Below are 21,961 nucleotides of genomic sequence, written 5' to 3'. Positions count from 1 at the left end.
TGGATCCTCTTCTACTTTTATCCCTCTGCCTGTCGGCGTACCTCAGGGTTCTGTTCTTGGTCCCCTCCTCTTTTCTATCTACACTTCTTCCCTTGGTTCATTAATCTCATCCCATGGCTTTTCCTACCATCTCTATGCTGATGACTCCCAAATCTACCTTTCTACCCCTGATATCTCACCTTGCATCCAAACCAAAGTTTCAGCGTGCTTGTCTGACATTGCTGTCTGGATGTCTCAACGCCACCTGAAATTAAATATGACCAAAACCGAGCTTCTCATTTTCCCCCCCCCAAACCCACCTCCCCACTCCCCCCGTTTTCTATTTCTGTTGATGGCTCTCTCATTCTCCCTGTCTCCTCAGCTCGAAAACTTGGAGTCATCTTTGACTCTTCTCTCTCCTTCTCTGCTCATATCCAGCAGATTGCCAAGACCTGTCGTTTCTTTCTTTACAACATCCGGAAAATCCGCCCCTTTCTTTCCGAGCACTCTACCAAAACCCTTATCCACACCCTTGTCACCTCTCGTTTAGACTACTGCAATCTGCTTCTTGCTGGACTCCCACTTAGTCACCTCTCCCCTTCTCCAGTCGGTTCAAAACTCTGCTACCCGTCTCATCTTCCGCCAGGGTCGCTTTACTCATACTACCCCTCTCCTCAAGACCCTTCACTGGCTCCCTATCCGTTTTTGCATCCTGTTCAAACTTCTTCTACTAACCTATAAATGTACTCACTCTGCTGCTCCCCAGTATCTCTCCACACTCGTCCTTCCCTACACCCCTTCCCGTGCACTCCGCTCCATGGATAAATCCTTCTTATCTGTTCCCTTCTCCACTACTGCCAACTCCAGACTTCGCGCCTTCTGTCTCGCTGCACCCTACGCCTGGAATAAACTTCCTGAGCCCCTACGTCTTGCCCCAGCCTTGGCCACCTTTAAATCTAGACTGAAAGCCCACCTCTTTAACATTGCTTTTGACTCGTAACCACTCGCCTCCACCTACCCTCCTCTCTTCCTTCCCATTCACATTAATTGATTTGATTACTTTATTTATTTTTTGTCTATTAGATTGTAAGCTCTTTGAGCAGGGACTGTCTTTCTTCTATGTTTGTGCAGCGCTGCGTACTCCTTGTAGCGCTATAGAAATGCTAAATAGTAGTAGTAGTAGACTCGAGAGTGACAAGGAGAGGGAAGAAACAGATCCAGCAGCGGCTGCTCGAACTCGAGCGCATAACCGTCGCGAACGACCTCCAGCACCCACTGATCTGAAGTAATTTGGGTCCACCCCTGATAAAACAGACGAAGTCACGCCCCGACCTTCACCAGAGGCTGGACCCGCACACCTTCATAAGGAGGACTTATTATCATTTCCAGCTCCTCCGGAGGAGTCCCGACCTCCTCGACGACCCCCTCGAAAGGACTGCATCCGCTGGAAAAACCGGCTTTTAGGAGATACAAATCTGCCCGGCCTGTACTGCCTCGCGTCCTTAAACCGACCTCTAGCCGAACCCCCTCGACCAGCCGACTTAGGCCGTAACTCCGGCAACCGTGAGACCTTGGTATCCCCAAGACCACTCATCAGTTTATCCAAGTCCTCTCCAAACAACATAGAACCTTTGAAAGGTAGAGAACACAACTCTGCTTTAGAGGCCGCATCTGCCACCCAGCCCCTAAGCCAAAGAGCCCTGCGAGCCATCACCGCCAGAGCCATATTCTTAGCCGAAGCCTTTAGCAAATCATAAAGGGTGTCCACCAAAAGACCCCATCTCCAATTTGGCCAGGTCCTGAACCAAACCAGTCCTATCTAACGCAGGCTCATCCAAGAGCTTCTCCACCCAACAGACACAAGCTCTGGCTACCAAGCCCCCACACACAGAGGCATGCAAGGCCAAAGCCGACAAATCAAAGCTGTGCTTCAGGAAGGACTCTAGCTTCCTATCCTGAGGATCCCGTAAGGCTGTACCGCCATCCACCGGAATGGTCGTAGCCTTAGTAACCGCCGTAACCACCGCATCCACAGTAGGTGGTTTCAGCAGAGCCAAATCTTCCAGAGGCAAGGGATACAGCCGCACCATAGCCCTAGACACCTTACAACCAGCCTCCGGCACAGACCATTCCTGAAAAACCATGTCTCTAATGTCTGAATTCATGAGAAAGGAACAGGAGGCTCTCCGAATCCCCTTAAACCAAGGGATCTACCTGGGGTCCCTCCGCAGAGGGAGTGGCCGCCAGAGCAAACTTCAAAGTAGAGATCACCTGAACAATGAGCTCTAACAACTCCTCCTTATGAAAAATGCAAACCACTGAAGAATCTTCCCCAGGCCTTAGCCCAACCTGATCCTCAGACACATCTAAGAGATCCTCCTCTCCTGGGTCACTCCAAACCTCCGACCCAGGCAGAGAAAGTATCCCCATAGGCTCCGAAATATCCACCCGTGGGCGCTTAACTCCCACTGAGCTAGCAGCCTCCGAGGAACAAACAGCCTCAGGGTCAGCTCTCCAGGCATTATACAGAGACCAAACAAACAAGAGGAAAACCAGAACCCCCCCCCCCCCCCGACGCTGCTGAAGTCCCAACAACACTTCCCGCAGTCTCCGCGGCGGCAGGTCCATCGCGTGATCTGAGGCTAAACTTGGCACGCTTCCCGCCACACATGGGTCCCCCGGCACCGGTACAGAATGTGCGGCCAAAAGGGCCGTGCTTCCCGCCAAAACCGGCTCCGTCGAGGCTGACCCGGGACGCGCAGCCAAAATGGCCGCGTTTCCCGCCAAAACCGGCCCTGCTGTTGCCGGCCTGGAATGTATGGTCAAATCGCCGCCCAACACCTCCGCAGACTCAAGGGAAAGCAAGGGGGGGGGGGCAAGAGCGCTGACAACGTAGGCCCCCCACAAAATTTACATTGGCCACCTTTCACTTCAACGCCGCGCTTCGCGCAAAACAGACACCTCACCGGCTTGGACATAATGGCCGCGAACACAATAAAAACAGTTGCTTTGTGCTCTGTCAGACTAATAGGCAAAATCGCCTAAGGCAAGAACGCCAAAATAGACGCCTTTTAAAAACGTTTATTTTTTTTTTAAACCTCGTTGCTGATGCCTAAACGCCTCAAGGGTGCAGAACGAGGTCTGTAGCCGAGGTCAAGCAGTCCTCCAGAGGAAAAGCACAGGGGGAGGGACCCGGCCACCCGGGTGTGACACCCCACAGGGAATAAGAAGCCCCTTAGGACTTACACCCTATAATAGAGATCCAAGTGTGGGTTCTCTAACATTTACAACCCAACCTAGAAACCCCAAATGGGCCTACCAGACTGAGTACACTGCACAGGCTGCACAAAGCTACCCTCTGCTGAGACTGAGAAAATACTGGTTAGTAGAAGGTCTGCACAGGCTACATGTATAAGAAGTTTTAGTGTTCTTAGTCTCCCTCTGCTGGTAGGAGTGCATAACCCAAGCGTCTTGAACGGTCTGGAGGATTGCTGAGGAAATGAAAGTTTTACAACTGCGCATTGGGCTGTTCATAAATTACGTGCTCAATAGCGCTAAGGTAGCAGAAGCTATGAAGCTAAAACGATTCTTCACATCATACTGCCTATGTGACTTTTTGTATACCGAAGTCTTAATGTTTGCATAAAAACGTGACTAACAGTGTATAACCCACTTTCATGCTATGTTCATACACTTCATATTAGTATGGCATCTGAACAGATGCATTCATAAGGTTGACAAAGTAAACACATTGATATTTGTTTTGAAAATACTATGCCATAAGCATATTGGGTGGCTGGAAAAGAAAACCATTAGAAAAATACTCATTTTAAATGCTGTATGTGGCAAAACAGGAGGCTTCCATACTTTGTGATTTGTATTGCTGCCCTAGGACAACTTTTCCATTCAGAGTATTTCCCTTGGTTGGCCAGCAAGAAATGTTTGACCTCTGTACTGTAGCTTTAACAGAGGTCCGTTTTCTTTTAACTACATTCCCCAAAAGAAAAGTCACCTGAAGTCATTGGTCAAACATCTTTAGTACTAATGCTTTGTGCCCTGTCCCTTAAGCCAAAGACCTAGTCCAGAATTTGCTAGAACTCCTCAGTCTCAGTTGGGAGTGTGGAGGGAGTAGACCTTTGCTCACAAGAATTGAACAGGGCCTCAGCGCAGTGTTTTGCCTGAACTCCCCAGGTACTTGCTTTTACCATTCACTGTTCTATTTTTTTTTTTTTTTATAATAAACCTGTTATTCTAGGACAATAGAGCCAACAAACTAGGAATCCTGGCAGCTTATATTCAATCTGTGGGTGTTTTCTAGGAACTGTGGGACCCCTAGGCCTGTGGCCCCAGTGCCCCTAGAAACCACTGGGGAAATACCTGCGGGTGGGAGAACTTGTCCAGAGGCAAGTGGGACCCAGCAGGCTGGTGGAGGGTATACCCGTGTAGGAGCATGTGCATGGGTGAAGGGGGGAGTGCTGGGCCAGAAACTCCAAGTGACCACAGGTTTAACCCCAGGTGGGTACTAGGAGTAATGCTAAGGAGTTACGTGACACTGTACACTTTAAATACATATGCACCTAGGTAGCAAAAGCAGGTACCAATAGGATACGTAGTACAGAATAGACCAAACAGCAAACACCAAAAAGGATAACAATTCCCTACAAAAAAATGCAAATGGAAAAGTAGGGGAAGGCCAATAAAGAATAAAAACAAACCTAGGAATCATGACAAAACTAATATAATAAGAACTAGACACACAGGTCTAAACATAAACAATTCCCCAAAACAGTGGAAGTTCAGAAGGACTTGACTGAATAGTTCTAGCCACAAGTATCTGTTATTGGGGGTTAAATAATCTTCAGAAAGGAAAATATCAATGTGAATGGTTTCTTTGCTAAATGCTTCAAGAAATTAGTATGAAAAGTCAAGCGTGCCTGGTATACTCCAAGAGATATTTGCATATAATGGAAGTGAAAGGCATACAAACCCATTTTATGCATATTCATTAGGAATATCCTGAAAACCAAATGGACTGATAGTCTCCCAGGACAGTTTTGAGAACCACTGGTTGAATTATTTCTGAATGAATGAACATCCTCAAAGTCCACTCAGCAACCCGTTACTGCAATCCATCTTTCAAGTTAGTGAAATTATCAATGAAAACCAAAAATGCTACTTCCTCCACACAAATGTTCAATATCTTGTGTGTTTTTAGGTTTGTTTGTTTTTTTAAAGTAAGCCACTAAGTTGTTGTAAGTTGTACAGTATAGCAAATTTAATAAACCATAAAATTTATACAGCTGCTCATTTTTGACACCACCAAAAATCAACTCAAACTCAACAGAAGGATTGGGTTGGGGGGGGAGGGGAAATAGTTAGAGATGCTAACATTTCCTCTGGCTCCTTTCCACTTCCAGCTTTGTTGAAGCCAGACTGGGTAAGAACGTCAAAGCCTTCATTTGGGTACTCCCTGGAGGTTTTTCCTTCCTATTTTACATCACTTTCCAACTTCATCTACCCATAAACACCAACAGCCCTTGATTAGAGGCCACAAAAACTGCAACACCCGAAGGTTCTGCAGCATCCTTTGCCTCACTTTGGGATTCTTTTACAAAGCTGTGATAGCACTTCCTGCACAGTAAATGAGGACGCCCATTCAATTCCTATGGGTTTCCTCTGTGACTTTTAAATATATTAAAAAAAAAAAAAAACTTAAAATGCTTCTCCATTTTTTTCCCAAAAATGTCACAATAGTCTATACAGCCATAAAGCCACCAGTTTATAGAAAGAAATTAAGCTACCTGTGGTCTACATCACGCGGTCGCTTTATAGAACTCCGTTTTTCCTGTTCATAACGAAGCTGCTCTTGCTGTCGTCGAAGTTCCTCACGTTCATGAGCAATCCTTTCAGCTTCCTTGCGGCGTTCCTTTACAAAATGAAAATAAACTTCTGATAAAATTTTGTAAAACTGCTGAATACGTAAAAGTTTGCCATAATCATCCCAGGTCAGCAAAAATAACCACACTTAAGAATCCCAGCTGCAGTGAACATGCTACAAACACACAGTGGTATTCGACACCAGCATCAAGAAACACACATTACTTTCAAGAACCCAAGCCTAAAATTACAACCATTTGTGCACCTTATTTCAAAATCCAATTTCCCTTTTAAAAGTATTGGATTAGTACAAGTAATGTAATGTTTCTGTTCCCTTTATTTTTTCTCATTTGTATTCTTTTTCTTAAAAAAAGGGGGGGGGGGGGGGGGGAAACTTATGCAGTACATCCAGATAGGGTATGATACATACCTGTAGCAGTTGTTCTCCGAGGACAGCAGGCTGATTGTTCTCACGACTGGGTTGACGTCCGCGGCAGCCCCCACCAACCGGAAGAAGCTTCGCGGGACGGTCGGCACGCAGGACACGCCCACCGCGCATGCGCGGCCGTCTTCCCACCCGTGCGCGACCGCTCCCGCCAGTTGAATGACTAGCAAAAGATGAAACACACAACTCCAAAGGGGAGGAGGGAGGGTAGGTGAGAACAATCAGCCTGCTGTCCTCGGAGAACAACTGCTACAGGTATGTATCATACCCTTTCTCCGAGGACAAGCAGGCTGCTTGTTCTCACGACTGGGGTATCCCTAGCTCTCAGGCTCACTCAAAACAAGAACCCAGGTCAATTGAACCTCGCAACGGCGAGGGAACAACAGAAATTGACCTACGAAGAACAACTAACTGAGAGTGCAGCCTGACCAGAATAAATTCGGGTCCTGGAGGGTGGAGTTGGATTTACACCCCAAACAGATTCTGCAGCACCGACTGCCCGAACCGACTGTCGCGTCGGGTATCCTGCTGGAGGCAGTAATGAGATGTGAATGTGTGGACAGATGACCACGTCGCAGCCTTGCAGATCTCTTCAATAGTGGCTGACTTCAAGTGGGCCACCGACGCTGCCATGGCTCTGACACTATGAGCCGTGACATGACCCTCAAGAGTCAGCCCAGCCTGGGCGTAAGTGAAGGAAATGCAGTCTGCTAGCCAATTGGAGATGGTGCGTTTCCCGACAGCGACCCCTAGCCTGTTAGGGTCGAAAGAAATAAACAATTGGGCGGACTGTCTGTTGGGCTGTGTCCGCTCCAAGTAGAAGGCCAATGCTCTCTTGCAGTCCAATGTGTGCAACTGACGTTCAGCAGGGCGGGTATGCGGCCTGGGGAAGAATGTTGGCAAGACAATTGACTGGTTAAGATGGAACTCCGACACCACCTTCGGCAGGAACTTTGGGTGGGTGCGGAGCACTACTCTGTTGTGATGAAATTTGGTATATGGAGCATGAGCTACCAGGGCTTGAAGCTCACTGACCCTACGAGCTGAAGTAACTGCCACCAAGAAAATGACCTTCCAGGTCAAGTACTTCAGATGGCAGGTATTCAGTGGCTCAAAAGGAGGTTTCATCAGCTGGGTGAGGACGACGTTGAGATCCCATGACACAGTAGGAGGCTTGATAGGGGGCTTTGACAAAAGCAAACCTCTCATGAATCGAACGACTAAAGGCTCTCCAGAGATGGCTTTACCTTCCACACGATAATGGTAAGCACTAATCGCACTAAGGTGATTCCTTACTGAGTTGGTCTTGAGGCCAGACTCTGATAAGTGCAGAAGGTATTCAAGCAGGTTCTGTGCAGGGCAAGAACTAGGTTCTAGGGCCTTGCTCTCACACCAAACGACAAACCTCCTCCACTTGAAAAAGTAACTCTTTTTAGTGGAATCCTTCCTAGAGGCAAGCAAGACCCGGGAGACACCCTCAGACAGACCCAACGCAGCGAAGTCTACGCCCTCAACATCCAGGCCGTGAGAGCCAGGGATTGAAGGTTGGGGTGCAGCAACGCTCCGTCGTTCTGCGAAATGAGAGTCGGAAAACACTCCAATCTCCACGGTTCTTCGGAGGACAACTCCAGAAGAAGAGGGAACCAGATCTGACGGGGCCAAAAGGGCGCTATCAGAATCATGGTGCCGCGGTCTTGCTTGAGCTTCAGTAAGGTCTTCCCCACCAAAGGTATGGGAGGATAAGCATACAGGAGGCCGGTCCCCCAATGAAGGAGAAAGGCATCTGACGCTAGCCTGCCGTGTGTCTGAAGCCTGGAACAGAACAGAGGCAGCTTGTGGTTGGTCTGAGAGGCGAAAAGATCCACCGAGGGGGTGCCCCACTCTCGGAAGATCTTGCGTACCACTCTGGAATGGAGCGACCACTCGTGCGGTTGCATGACTCTGCTCAGTCTGTCGGCCAGACTGTTGTTTACGCCTGCCAGGTACGTGGCTTGGAGAAGCATGCCGAAGCGACACGCCCAACGCCACATACCGACGGCTTCCTGACACAGGGGGCGAGATCCGGTGCCCCCCTGCTTGTTGACGTAATACATTGCAACCTGATTGTCTGTCCGAATTTGGATAATTTGGCAGGACAGCCGATCTCTGAAAGCCTTCAGTGCATTCCAGATCGCTCGGAGCTCCAGGAGGTTGATCTGCAGATCCTTTTCCTGGAGGGACCACAGACCCTGGGTGTGAAGCCCATCGACATGGGCTCCCCACCCCAGGCGGGATGCATCCGTCGTCAGCACTTTCGTGGGCTGCGGAATTTGGAATGGACGTCCCAGGGTCAAATTGGTCCGTATGGTCCACCAGAGCAGTGAAGTGCGGCAACTGGTGGAGAGGCGGATGACATCCTCTAGATTCCCGGTGGCTTGGAACCACTGGGAAGCTAGGGTCCATTGAGCAGATCTCATGTGAAGACGAGCCATGGGAGTCACATGAACTGTGGAGGCCATATGACCCAGAAGTCTCAACATCTGCCGAGCTGTGATCTGCTGAGACGCTCTGGTCTGCGAAGCCAGGGCCAAGAGATTGGTGGCCCTCGCTTCGGGAAGGTAGGCCTGAACCGTCTGGGAATTCAGCAGCGCTCCTATGAATTCCAGAGACTGAGTTGGCTGGAGATGGGACTTTGGGTAATTTATCACAAACCCCAGCAGCTCCAGAAGTTGAATAGTGCACTGCATGGACCGGAGGGCTCCTGCCTTCGAGGTGTTCTTGACCAGCCAATCGTCGAGATATGGGAACACGTGCACTCCCAGCTTGCGTAGGTAGGCCGCTACCACCACGAGGCACTTTGTAAACACTCGTGGGGCAGAGGCGAGCCCAAAGGGCAGCACACAATACTGAAAGTGCCGTGCGCCCAGGCGGAATCTGAGATACTGTCTGTGAGCTGGCAGTATCGGGATGTGAGTGTATGCGTCCTTTAAATCCAGGGAACATAGCCAATCGTTTTTCTGAATCATTGGCAGAAGGGTGCCCAAGGAAAGCATCCTGAACTTTTCTTTGACCAGGAATTTGTTCAGGCCTCTCAGGTCTAGGATGGGACGCATCCCCCCTGTTTTCTTTTCCACAAGGAAGTACCTGGAATAGAATCCCTGCCCTTCCTGCCCGGGTGGTACGGGCTCGACCGCATTGGCGCTGAGAAGGGCGGAGAGTTCCTCTGCAAGTACCAGCTTGTGATGGGAGCTGAAAGACTGAGCTCCCGGAGGACAATTTGGAGGCAGGGAGGTCAAATTCAGGGCGTATCCGCACCGCACTATTTGGAGAACCCACTGGTCGGAGGTTATGAGAGGCCACCTTTGGTGAAAGAATTTTAACCTCCCTCCGACCGGCAGGTCGTCCGGTACGGACACTTGTAGGGCGGCTATGTTCCCGTGGATCCAGTCAAAAGCCCGTCCCCGGCTTTTGCTGTGGAGGCGCAGGGGGCTGCTTAGGCGCACGCTGTTGACGGGAACGAGCGCGCTGGGGCTGTCCCTGTGCCTGACGAGGCCTTCGGGCCGGCTGGTTGTACCTACGCTTCGCAAAAGAATAGGGTGCAGCCTGCCGAGCCCGGGAAAAACGCCCGCCCGCGGGGGCGGGTGCTGAAGGCGCCCGGTGGGAGAGCTTGTAGAGAGCGGTTTCCCGCTGATGCAGTTGGTCAACCATCTGCTCGACCTTCTCGCCAAAAATATTATCCCCCCGGCAAGGGACGTCAGCCAGTCTCTGCTGGGTGCGGTTGTCCAGGTCAGAGGCACGCAGCCATGAGAGCCTGCGCATCACTATACCTTGGGCCGCAGCACGAGATGCCACGTCACAGGTGTCAAAAATCCCCCTGGACAGGAACTTTCTGCACGCCTTCAGCTGCCTGACCACCTCCTGATATGGCCTAGACTGCTCCGGCGGGAGCTTATCGACCAGGTCCGCCAGCTGTTGCACATTGGTCCGCATGTGGATGCTCATATAGAGCAGGTAAGATTGGATGCGGGTCACGAGCATGGAGGATTGGTAGGCCTTCCTCCCAAATGAGTCCAGAGTGCGAGACTCCCGCCCCGGGGGCGCCGAGGCGGTATCCCTCGAACTCCGTGCCCTCTTGAGAGCAGAATCCACGACCGCTGAGTCATGGGGCAACTGGGGCCGCATGAGCTCTGGGTCAGAGTGGATCCTGTACTGGGACTCTGCTTTCTTGGGAATGGTGGGGTTAGTTAGTGGTCGCACCCAGTTCCGAAGCAGCGTCTCCTTCAGGACATTGTGCAGCGGTACCGTGGAGGACTCTCTAGGTGGTGATGGATAGTCGAGGACCTCGAGCATCTCGGCCCTCGGCTCTTCCACAGAGACCACGGGAAAGGGAATGCTTATAGACATATCCCGCACAAAGGAGGCAAAGGAGAGACTCTCAGGAGGTGAGAGCTTCCTCTCCGGTGACGGCGTGGGGTCCGAGGGAAGGCCCGTAGACTCCTCTGAGGAGAAATATCTCGGGTCTTCCTCTTCCCCCCACGAGTCCTCATCCTCGGTATCGGACATTAGCTCATGTAGCTGAGTCCGGTACCGGGCCCGGCTCGACGTCGAGGCACCGAGGTCTCGGTGTCGTCGAGCGGTGGACTCCCGCGCCGGCGGGGACGGAGCTCCCTCCATCGACGTCGACGGGGACTCCACCTGCGTGGCGGTCGAGACCGGCACCGCAAGCGGCGGCGGTGTCGACAGCCCCGGCGCCGGGCTAGAGCTCGCCGGCGCCACAGTCATCGGCGCCGGGGGCGCAAGCACCCCCGACGCCGGCACAGCCTGGCGCATCAGCCCTTCCAGGATCCCCGGAAGGATGGCTCTGAGGCACTCGTCCAGGCCCGCTGCCGGGAAAGGCGGTGGGGCCGGTAAGGGTGTCGGTGCCGGAAGCTGCTGGGGGCCAGGAGACGGCACCGAGGTGCCGGAACCCCGACGCGTCGGTACCTCCACCACCGACGGAGATCTCTCCTCTCTGCGATGACGCTTCGGCGTCGACTCCCCTTCAGGGTGCACCGAGGGCTCCCGGTGACGGCGCTTCTTATCTTTTTTCCGGTGCACGTCACCGGCGCCGGAGGGCATGGAGGAGGAGGAGGTCGATCCCCCTCGGTCTCGAGGTACCGGGTCCGACAGGGTTCGGTCCCGTGGCTCACGAGCTGAGGGAGTGACCGGGGCCGACAGCCCACGCGGCCTCTCAACCCCACTCTCACCGGCGGACCGGCGGGCCGACGGGACCTGTTCTCCTGGGGTCGCTGCCATCGGTGCCGATGTCTCGGGCATCGATACCGGTACCGAAGATCCGGCCTTCGATACCGATGCCGTCGAGGTCGACGTCGAGGGGCCGGCGCAAGTTCCAAAAAGACGGTCCCGCAGAACCTGCCTCGCAACCTGAGTCCGTTTCCGGAGACCGAGACACAGCGCGCACGACTTGAGATTGTGCTCCGGCCCGAGGCACTGGAGGCACCAAGCGTGGGTGTCGGTCTGCGAGATCGGCCGGCCGCAGCGACCACACTTTTTAAATCCACTCGGGACCTTCGAGGACATCGACGGAAAAATCGCGTCGGCGAAGTCAAAGTCGGCAATGGTGGCTAAAATCACACCACGAAAAAACTAGCCGACCGAGCGGCCACTAGGCCGCAACGAGGCGTCCCCGCTGGAAGCGAGGGAAAAGGGGAGCGCGTGCTCCACACGCGCGAAAATCTTTTTTTTTTTTTTTTTTAACAATACGAAGAAAGAAAGAGGAACCGAACGGGTCAAAGCAACGATCCGCGTAAACGCGGTCGAAAAATCCGGCGGCTGAACGGAGAGAGAGGCAATTGCACAACTCTCTCCAGTCGCGGAAAAAAAGTAACTGGCGGGAGCGGTCGCGCACGGGCGGGAAGACGGCCGCGCATGCGCGGTGGGCGTGTCCTGCGTGCCGACTGTCCCGCGAAGCTTCTTCCGGTTGGTGGGGGCTGCCGCGGACGTCAACCCAGTCGTGAGAACAAGCAGCCTGCTTGTCCTCGGAGAATTTACATTACAAATACTTCTCCAAGTCAGAGCAAAAGGCGAATTTCAAATTTAGGCACACTTCCCAAGGAGGCTTAGAATCTGTCTAGAACTTGTATCAGGTACAATACATGATGATCTTGCTAATAATTGAGTACAGGTGACAGAGTCTAATTTTTGGAATTTGACTGAGGTAGAATTGCTGCAGAATTATTTTTTTGAGTCCATTACTACTAATTATCTTCAATTATAGCTTCCAAAAATGTCATTCTACTATTGCATAGTGGATACTTGTTTGCCAATTCACCAATCATTATAATTTTATGGCTTGTTTCATTTTTTAAAATAGTTTACTGATGGTTGGGAAGCATTCAGGAGAGATGTGCTGCATTGCTCACTCCTATATCAAAGGCTCAGAATTTGGATTTGTAGTTTACTTCGTTTTCAACCATAGCAGGGATTCCTCTGCTTACTAACCCCCGATTACTAAGCCGCGCTAACAGCTGCTGATGCACCAATTCTGACACAGCCCATTCACTTTGAATTTGCTCTGTCCGCACTAGCAGCCGCTAGTGCAGGGAGGGGGAAGGGGTACATTACTAGAAACACTTGCTGGTCAACCGTTATTTAAATATATTACTACTACTCAGCTTTTTCAGCAAAATTAAGTCGGCTTCAGAGGGTTTTAATCCCAAGTATACTGTTTATAAGAGGGGGATATCCTTAATACAGCCTCTTGAGAGCGAAACATGATTGGTGTTGGATTAAAAACCCTCTGATACAGACATTATTTTGCTGAATAAGCTAAGTATTATTCTATTGACTTGAGTTAAAAGTCAAGAGTTAAAAATGTTATAAAGGATTCTAAGTTTACAAAAATTCAAGTGGACCAGTGACGAGCTGGGGTCACTTAAGCAACATCAGAACAAACTGTTTTGCCAAAAAATATCTATAAAAAATTTATATAAATAATTGGTCTAACAGGAGACTTAAACCAGGTCGAGTTTTCCATATTATATGGAGTGTGGTTTATTGATGACATATTGCTGATATGGAAAGGTAACAGTGAAAATTTAAATAAGTTCATTGAATATTTAAATTCCAGAAGTGCACATACTAAGTTTGTACATCATGTTGGCGGACTGGAGGTGAATTTATTGGATGTTAACATTCAGTGGACTGAAGGACAATTTGTGACAAGTGCATACTGCAAAGAAACTGATCGAAATGCCATCCTTCATTACTGCAGCCACCACTCTCAGAATTTGAAAGTCAGTATCCCCAACAGTTTTTAACGTATTAGGAGATTATGTAGTTCCCATTTAGAATTTCTGAAGCAGGGAAGTCAACTGATGGCCCGATTTCAACGAAGAGGTTATCCTCGTAAGGTGCAAGGAAGGCTTTAAAGCGTGCATACAATTTTCAGCGGGAGTGGAGATGCCAAAGTACACCTGAACAATGTTTGTCCCGTTTAACTCGTGTTTTGCCAATATGGGGGATACATAATTTAGATCGATCCCTATCTTTGCGTTCAGTCGGGGTATGATTTTGGGTGGACGGCAGAATTCTCAGACACTGGATATACATCATGCTACAATGAGTCAGATGGAAGGCATTATGCATGCCATCAATGTGTGGTACTGTTGGTATGCTCTTCAAGTTAAGGATATTTTAGTTCCCCCCTCCCAGGGTAAGCTATACAAGCTGAAAGGGCATACCGACTAATTCCACACAACGGGTCTATGGCATATGTTGCCCATGTGGTCTATGGGAAAAATTAAGGTGCGGATTGCTCAGCATTTTAGTAACTTACGTACTGCCTGTGCTGAAGCCCCCTTGGTCTCCCATTGGATCCAGAAGGATCACACTGTGCAAGAATTGCGATTTGTGGAGTTGAATCAAATAACAGTTCTGGGGGGGGGGGGGGGGGGGGGGCAATGTTCCCCTTATGTTGATAGGAAGGGAACAATGCTTGATTTTCCTATGGAATACAATAATTTCCCATGGTCTTAATAAGGAAATTGAGTGGCTTAGCCTATAAAGTTGTAAGGTATTTAAACTCCACTTTCCAGACATGGACCATACGTCTGCACGGGCATCCATTTTGGGCATACCCAGTCGTTTGGTGCCATGAATGAGATTTCAATGGCGTGCTGTATCTGGTAAGCATTTTTATGTATTTTTGTATTGTATGAGATGAAATAATGAAAAATTTGTCATTGCTACTGTTGTTCTATGTAGAGATACTGACCCCTGAAGACACTCGGGAAAGTGAAACATTAATCGTGTTGGGTTACAGTGGAAGTGACACGTTTTAAAATCTAACGCCATTCAATACGGTGATTGACATGAGTACAAAAAAAGAAAGAGAAATAGTTTGGGAGAACTGTCACTTGATCGCTCAACAGTATTGAACATGAATAGCGCCGGTTTGGGTGAAGCAGAGCAAATGGAGCACATGTTGATATAGTTTTATTATTTGGCGACAAGAATATGGGAGCAACTGAAGCCTTTGTGATGCTGAACACAGAATACATTATAAAAGCATGAAATATTGGGACAACAGTTGACTGATTGTGGAAAGGCTTGGACAATTCTCTAAAGTGATGCAGAGAGAAGTACTCCACAGTTAATCTCCTATAAGATATACGACTTGAAGCGCAATGAGTATGTTGGGTGCGAAGGGATTTGAAGTGTGACTGTTGTGGTGTGTGAGAATTATATGTAATAGAACATGTTTAAAAAAATTTTAAGAATATTTATATGAAGGATAGAATAAAGATTGATATATTGCAACAGTTTTTTTTAATAATTGTGATAGTATCTAAGTGTACAACTAGTATATTATAATTAACCCTAGTTTTATTAGTATGAATATTCATTGTGGATATCCTGAAAACCTGATTGGATGGGGTGCCTCCAGGACCAGGTTTGGGAACCACTGCTCTAGGGGACTAAGAAAATTATAGTGTATCACACACCTTAATCCCTACATCCAGTTCTTCTTGGATGATCAAAGACATCAGATTTCTTTTTTCCATTTACTCAGGATGCGAGTCCAACTCAGTTCTACTGGACACAGACCTACAAATCCCTTGCTCCAGCTAATTCCCCAATACCCGTCAGGCTTCACACGAAACACTGGATAGTTAGCCCTTGGGCTACTGCCGAGGGCGGCAGCGGCAGGAGGAACACCCACCAGAACAGAAGCCACAGCAGGGAGCAGGAAGATAGTCCACGAACCCAGCAGAACAGGGGCCAGGCAAGCAAAGGCAAGGTCCAGCTCCAGGAACAGGTTCCAAGGCGGGCGGCAAGCAAGGTCAGAGTCCAGGTCCAGGCAAAGGTTTAAAGGCAGGCGGCAAGCAAAGTCAAAGTCCAGGTCCAGGCAAAGGTTCAAAGGCAGGCGGCAAGCAAAGTCAAAGTCCAGGTCCAGGCAAAGATTCAAAGGCAGGCAGCAAAGTAAAAAATCCAGGTCCAGGCAAAGGTTCAAAGGCAGAAACTGAAAGCAGCAGGGAAAGCACAGCAACAAACAACCGCAGAAGACACCTCTGAGGACCTCTGTTGCAAGGCAAACTAGAAACACTTCCAGGTGGTTAATAAAACCATCAACAGACAGTCCATTGCGACCACCAGGTCTGACCACCAGGGGATGAGATGAATGAGAGCATGATACCGGGACAGAGTCATAATACCCTAGATGTCAAGTTTCTCTCAGATTTGAGTAATGACTACAGAACTTCTCAACACACCTGGGAATTATCCCCAGAATGTTATTCCTCTCAGTCTCCAAACGTACAAGCCCAAGAACCAAATTCCTCCATGCAGATGTCCTACAATGCCCTTTGCTCCAACTAAAAATTTGAATTACAGTAACATGGGAAAAGAAGGAGTCTGACAAAACCAGACATATGCTGGGACACTTGACTTGACACTCACAGTCTATTCTTGGAGTAAGAGAGAAAGCAATTCTCTTTCATCTCTATTTAAGACTTCATTCCCATCCTCCCTCTGTCAGTCTGTGATGGAGATTGTAAATGCTATGTTGGTAATTCCATTTGGTACTAGCATATCAAATGTTTATTAAACTGTAAATTATACTGGAGTTTAAGGATTTCTGGTTTGAAGAAAACCAGCTACCTAAACTAAACAGAAATCAAATGGAGTGAAATCCAAGCACAAAAGCATAACCAAAAAGAAAAGTGATCCTTATGGAATACCAACAGTAAAGGCAAAGGGGTCTGAAAAGAGGGCAATATTCGCTGAGAAAAAGCAGGCCCTTGTATTCTCACATGTGGGCAACGTCACCCAATGGAGCCCGGTGCAGACGCTAACTAAAGAAGTTGTAGAAAATTCTAGCAGTGTCACCCTGCGCATGCGCTGGTACCTTCCCACATGAAGTGCGAGCTTGGATCCCTCAAGTCTTTATTTTTCTGCAGAGCTGAAAGGACGTGTCATGGTCTTCCCTTCACAACGCATATTTTTTCTAGTGTTCTAGTGCCTTCCTATGTGATTCTCATTCCTCTTCCTTCATTCCGCACTCATGGTTCATCTGGTACCTTGGGCTTAAACATGAGCTTAACTTGTTCCGTTTAAAAATGCAGCTGTGGACGGAGGGTGCGGCAGACACAACGGCAGAAACCTTTTGGCCCAAAAAGCACAAGCACTGGTCCTCTAATGCACAGCGCCGGGAGCACCAAGGCACTGGCATCCCAAATATCTGTGAACCACCTACATCGAGAGAAGCACTCCTTCCTCCTCTTTGGAAGTGCCAGTGGGCAAGCCTCAAGGCAGCCAGGTCCCCACTTCCGGTTTGACACAGGCACCTTCTGAAGATGCCACCTTACCAGATCCCCTGCCTTTACTGACGCCTTCAATGAGTAGTTCCGAGCCATACTCAGCGAGGAGCTGGCACAAATGCTGCTGCAGCAGACTGCTCAGGGGTTGAGAGTGCCTGTGCCAGCAGCTGATCAGCCCAATGTGTCTGATGCCATGTCTGTGCAGATATCCTCGGCACCTCTAAGGGTGTCATACACATTGGGGAAACTCACCCAGAAGCGGTTGTGACCCAGTCGGTAGGAGGAGGGAGCTAGTGTAAAGCATAAGCAGGAGGTGCAGGCTGACCTGAGCTGTACTGGGGATAGCCGTCTAAGCGGCCTTAGGGTAACTCCAGGCAAGTGGCTAGGCATTTTGTGACATCCACCCTGAGGGTGTCTCACCATAATTATCAAGGAGATGGCTTTGACCAACCCATTTAAAGTTAGAAACGGAGGAAGAGCCCAGGGCAGAGATGTTGGCTGTCTTGGACTAGGAGTCTCCGCCTAAAAAAGGGGTCATGGTACTATTGCACCCTACCCTTAGAGATGCACCGATGATGAACTGGGAATCTCCCATCAATGCAGGTGGCACCAAAGAAGATGGATACGCAGTATCATGCCCAGAAGACTCCTGAATTTGAGGGGGCCCAATTGTCACATCGCGCTCTGGTGATCAAATCTATTCTCAAACGAACTAAGAGCTCCAGGACTCATGCCGCAGCGTCCCCAGACAGGGAAACCAGGATTCTGGACTTAAGGAGGAAAATGTTTCAGGCCTCAACGCTAATACTCTCTCCCATAGGAGCAAACTGCTGAGCTTCATCAGCTAACCAAAAACAGCTGAAATGTAGGAAATATATGAGCAGAGAAGCTTATGACTATTGGTGGTTTCAAGACTGTCTGCCATGGGTGTGGGAATGTGCAGACTTACGACTATATCTGACCTTGATCCAGCGGTTCAGGGGAGGATAGCAGATGTCCTGTGTCAAGGGGACAACTTATTGTAGACAGTGGAGGTCGCTGACCTCATCAAGAAACACACAGATACTATCCAAAAGCTATCTCAGCATCCTCCACCGCTCAGAAGTTTTCCAGTGGGTCTAGGCAGTCACCTTATTACTCTTAAATGCATAGGTTCCTGCTACCCTCCTGCTCTGCCCAGCAGTCCCAGGGCCAACTTGCATGGGCCTGTCAGCACCATCTTGAAAAGTCCCAGCTGGCATCCCAGTCAAAGTAGGGGACAAGCTTTTGACTGGCTCCAAAAGCCCATAGTCACACTAAAAGTAACTCTCTCAGTCTTCTGTTTTGTTTTTGTTTTTTGTTTTTTTTTTGGGGGGGGGGGGGGGCTGAATTTTTACAACAAGAGGTTCTCTCCTGTAACCTCCGACTAGTGGGTTCTTCAAATAGTCCATCTTGGTTACTGCCCATCAATACCACCTTCACTCAGCTCTTAGCGCAAGCAGGTACTTGTAGAATAAGTCTCCACCCTTCTCTAGATCAATACGGTTGCACCTGTGCCACCAGTAGAAGGGAAGGGATTCTATTCCAGGTACTTCTTTGCGCCCAACACCTTTTTTTTTGTTTTTTGGGGGGGGGGGGGGGGATTTCATCTAGATCTAAGACCATGAACAAATACCTGGTCATAAAAGTTCAGGATTTCCCTGGGTACCTTTCTCTCCATGATTCAGGCAGACAACTGACTGATCTCTAAACCAAAACCATGCTTACATCTTAAGAACATAAAAGCAGAAATACTAGTCAGACCAATGCTCCATCTAGCCCAGTATCTTGTTTCCCAAACAGTGGCCAAGCCAACAAGTACCTGGCAAAAACTCAAATCGTGGCAACACTCTATACTACAAATCCCAGGGCAAGCAGTTGCTTCCCATGTTTGTCTCAATAGCAGACTATGGACTTTTCCTCCAGGAATCTGGCCAAACATTTTTAAAACCCAGATACGCTAACCGCTGTTACCACATCCTCCGGCAAAGAGTTCCAGAGCTTAACTATTGAGTGAAAAAATATTTCCTAATTGTTTTAAAAGTAGTTCCACGTAATTTCCTCATGTCCCCTAGTCGTTAACTCGCGACAGGATTGTGAACAATTATAGAAGAACCTTACAAGACTGGGAGACTGGGCAACTAAATGGCAGATGACGTTTAATGTGAGCAAGTGCAAGGTGATGCATATGGGAAAAAAAAACCCGAATTATAGCTAGGTCATGCAAGGTCCCACGTTAGGAGTTACGGACCAAGAAAGGGATCTGGGTGTCGTCGTTGATAATACACTGAAACCTTCTGCTCAGTGTGCTGCTGCAGCTCGGAAAGCGAATAGAATGTTGGGTATTATTACGAAATGTATGGGAAACAGGTGTTATAATGCCGTTATATCGCTTCATGGTGCGACCGCACCTTGAGTATTGTGTTCAATTCTGGTCGCCGCATCTCAAGAAAGATATAGTGGAATTGGAAAATGTGCAGCGAAAGGTGACTAAAATGATAGTGGGGATGGGACGACTTCCCTATGAAGAAAAACTAAGGAGGCTAGGGCTATTCAGCTTGGAGAAGAGACGGCTGAGGGGAGACATGATAGAGGTATATAAAATAATGAGTGGAGTGGAACAGGTGGATGTGAAGCAACTGTTCACGCTTTCCAAAAATACTAGGACTAGGGGGCATGCGATGAAACTACAGTGTAGTAAATTTAAAACAAATCGGAGAAAATGTTTCTTCACCCAACGAGTAATTAAACTCTGGAATTCGTTGCCGGAGAAAGTGATGAAGGCGGTTAGCTTGGCCGAGTTTAAAAAAGGGTTAGACGGTTTCCTAAAGGACAAGTCCATAAACCACTACTAAACGGACTTGGGAAAAATCCACAATTCCGGGAATAACATGTATAGAATGTGTGTACATTTGGGAAGCTTGCCAGGTGCCCTTGGCCTGGACTGGCCACTGTTATGGACAGGATGCTGGGCTCGATGGACCCTTGGTCTTTTCCCAGTGTGGCAAAGCAGCGGTCCAAGCACAGACCCCTGGGGAATCCCACTAACTATCCTTCTCCATTGAGAAATCTGACCATTTAACCTTACTCTGTTTTCTATCTTTTAACCAGTTTTTAATCCACAATAGAACACTACCTCCCTATCCCATGACTCTCCAATTTCCTCTGGAGTCTTTCATAAGGTACTCTGTCAAATGCCTTCTGAAAATCCAGATACACAATATCAACCGGCTCACCTTTATCTACGTTTGTTCACCCTTTCCAAAAAATGTAGTAGATTGGTGAGGCAAGATTTCCCTTCACTAAATCCATGTTGACTGTCTCATTAATCCATGCTTTTGAATATGCTCTGTAATTTTATTCTTTATAATGGTCTCTACCATTTTGCCCGGCAGAGATGTCAGACTCACCGGTCTATAATTTCCCAGATCTCCTCTGGAATCTTTTTTTAAAAATCGGCGTTACTTTGGCCACCCTTGATTTTAAGGATAAAATTACATATTACTAATATTACGTTTTTCAGTTCTATCAGTACTCTGAAATGAATACCATCCAGTCCAGGAGATTTGCTACTCTGCAGTTTGTAGTACTACCCCATTACATCCTCCAGGTTTACAGAGAATTCTTTCAGTTTCTCCAACTCGTCAGTTTCGAATACAATTTCCGGCACCGGTATCCCACCCAAATCTTCCTCGGTGAAGACCGAAGCAAAGAATTCATTTAATCTCTCCACTACGGCTTTGTCCTCCCTGATCTCCCCCTTTTACTCCTCGATCATCCAGCGTTCCTACTGATTCTTTTGCCGGCTTACTGCTTTTACTATATGTTTTGGCCTCCAACACAATCTTTTTTTTGAAGTCCCTCTTAGACTTATCAGCACTTTGCATTTGACTTGACATTCCTTATGCTGTTTCTTATTATTTTCATTCGGTTCCTTCTTCCATTTTCTGAAGGATTTTCTTTTAGCTCTAATAGCTTCCTTCACCTCACTTTTTAACCATGCTGGCTATCATTTGGTCTTCCGTCCTCCTTTTTTAACATGTGGAATATATTTGGCCTGGGCTTCCAGGATGGTGTTTTTGAACAGCATCCACGCCTGATGTAAACCTTTGACCCTTGCAGCCACTCTAAATATGTTTTTCACAGTTCTTCTCATTTTATAATAGTATCTTTTTTTAAAGATAAACGCCCAATGTATACTTACTTCAAAGCTAATATCAAATCCGATATGATCACTGTTATCAAGTGGCCCCAGCACCATTACCTCCCGCACCAGATCATGTGCGCTCCACTAAGGCCAAGGTCTAGAATTTTTCCTTCTTTCGTCAGCTCCTGTACCAGCTGCTCCATAAAGCTGACCTTGATTTCATCAAAGAATTTTACCTCCCTAGCGTGCCCCGATGTTACATTTACCCAGTCAATATCGAGATAATTGAAATCATCCATTATTATTCTGTTGCCCAGTTTGTTGGCATCCTTAATTTCCTTTAACATTTCTGCATCCGTCTGTTCATCCTGGCCAGGTGGACGGTAGTACACTATCACTATCCTTTTCCCATTTACACATGGAATTTCAATCCATAGTGGATGGATGCCCAGTCTTCCAGTTTCCTAAGGTCCTCCTGCAATACTTCAGAGTCCGCATGTGTTTCAACAACCTTAGTTTTGTACCATCTGCAAATCTGATCATCTCACTCCTCGTCCCAATTTCCATATGATTTATAAATATGTTAAATACCACCAGTCCCAGTACTGATCCCTGCAGCACTCCACTGCTCACCCTCCTCCATTGAGAGAAATAACTGTTTAACCCTACCCTCTATTTTCTGTCCAATAACCAATT

At 48.2% G+C, this 21,961-nt stretch overlaps 1 protein-coding gene across 5 annotated transcripts in view; it reads right to left on the bottom strand.

The window, feature by feature from the left end:
- SLTM (SAFB like transcription modulator) overlaps positions 1-21,961 on the bottom strand; it is a 230,789-nt gene that overhangs the window by 67,205 nt on the left and 141,623 nt on the right. For all 5 annotated transcript variants that reach the window (XM_030188772.1, XM_030188798.1, XM_030188779.1 and 2 more), the window contains one exon: positions 5,781-5,905. In XM_030188772.1, the coding sequence (XP_030044632.1) occupies positions 5,781-5,905 (125 nt within the window). The remainder of the gene's footprint in view (positions 1-5,780; positions 5,906-21,961) is intronic.

Source organism: Microcaecilia unicolor, chromosome 1 (assembly GCF_901765095.1).
Source record: "Microcaecilia unicolor chromosome 1, aMicUni1.1, whole genome shotgun sequence".
NCBI classification, from domain to species: domain Eukaryota; kingdom Metazoa; phylum Chordata; class Amphibia; order Gymnophiona; family Siphonopidae; genus Microcaecilia; species Microcaecilia unicolor.
The sequence above is the reverse complement of the archived record's forward strand: the minus strand, read 5'-3'. Positions and strand labels throughout refer to the sequence as shown.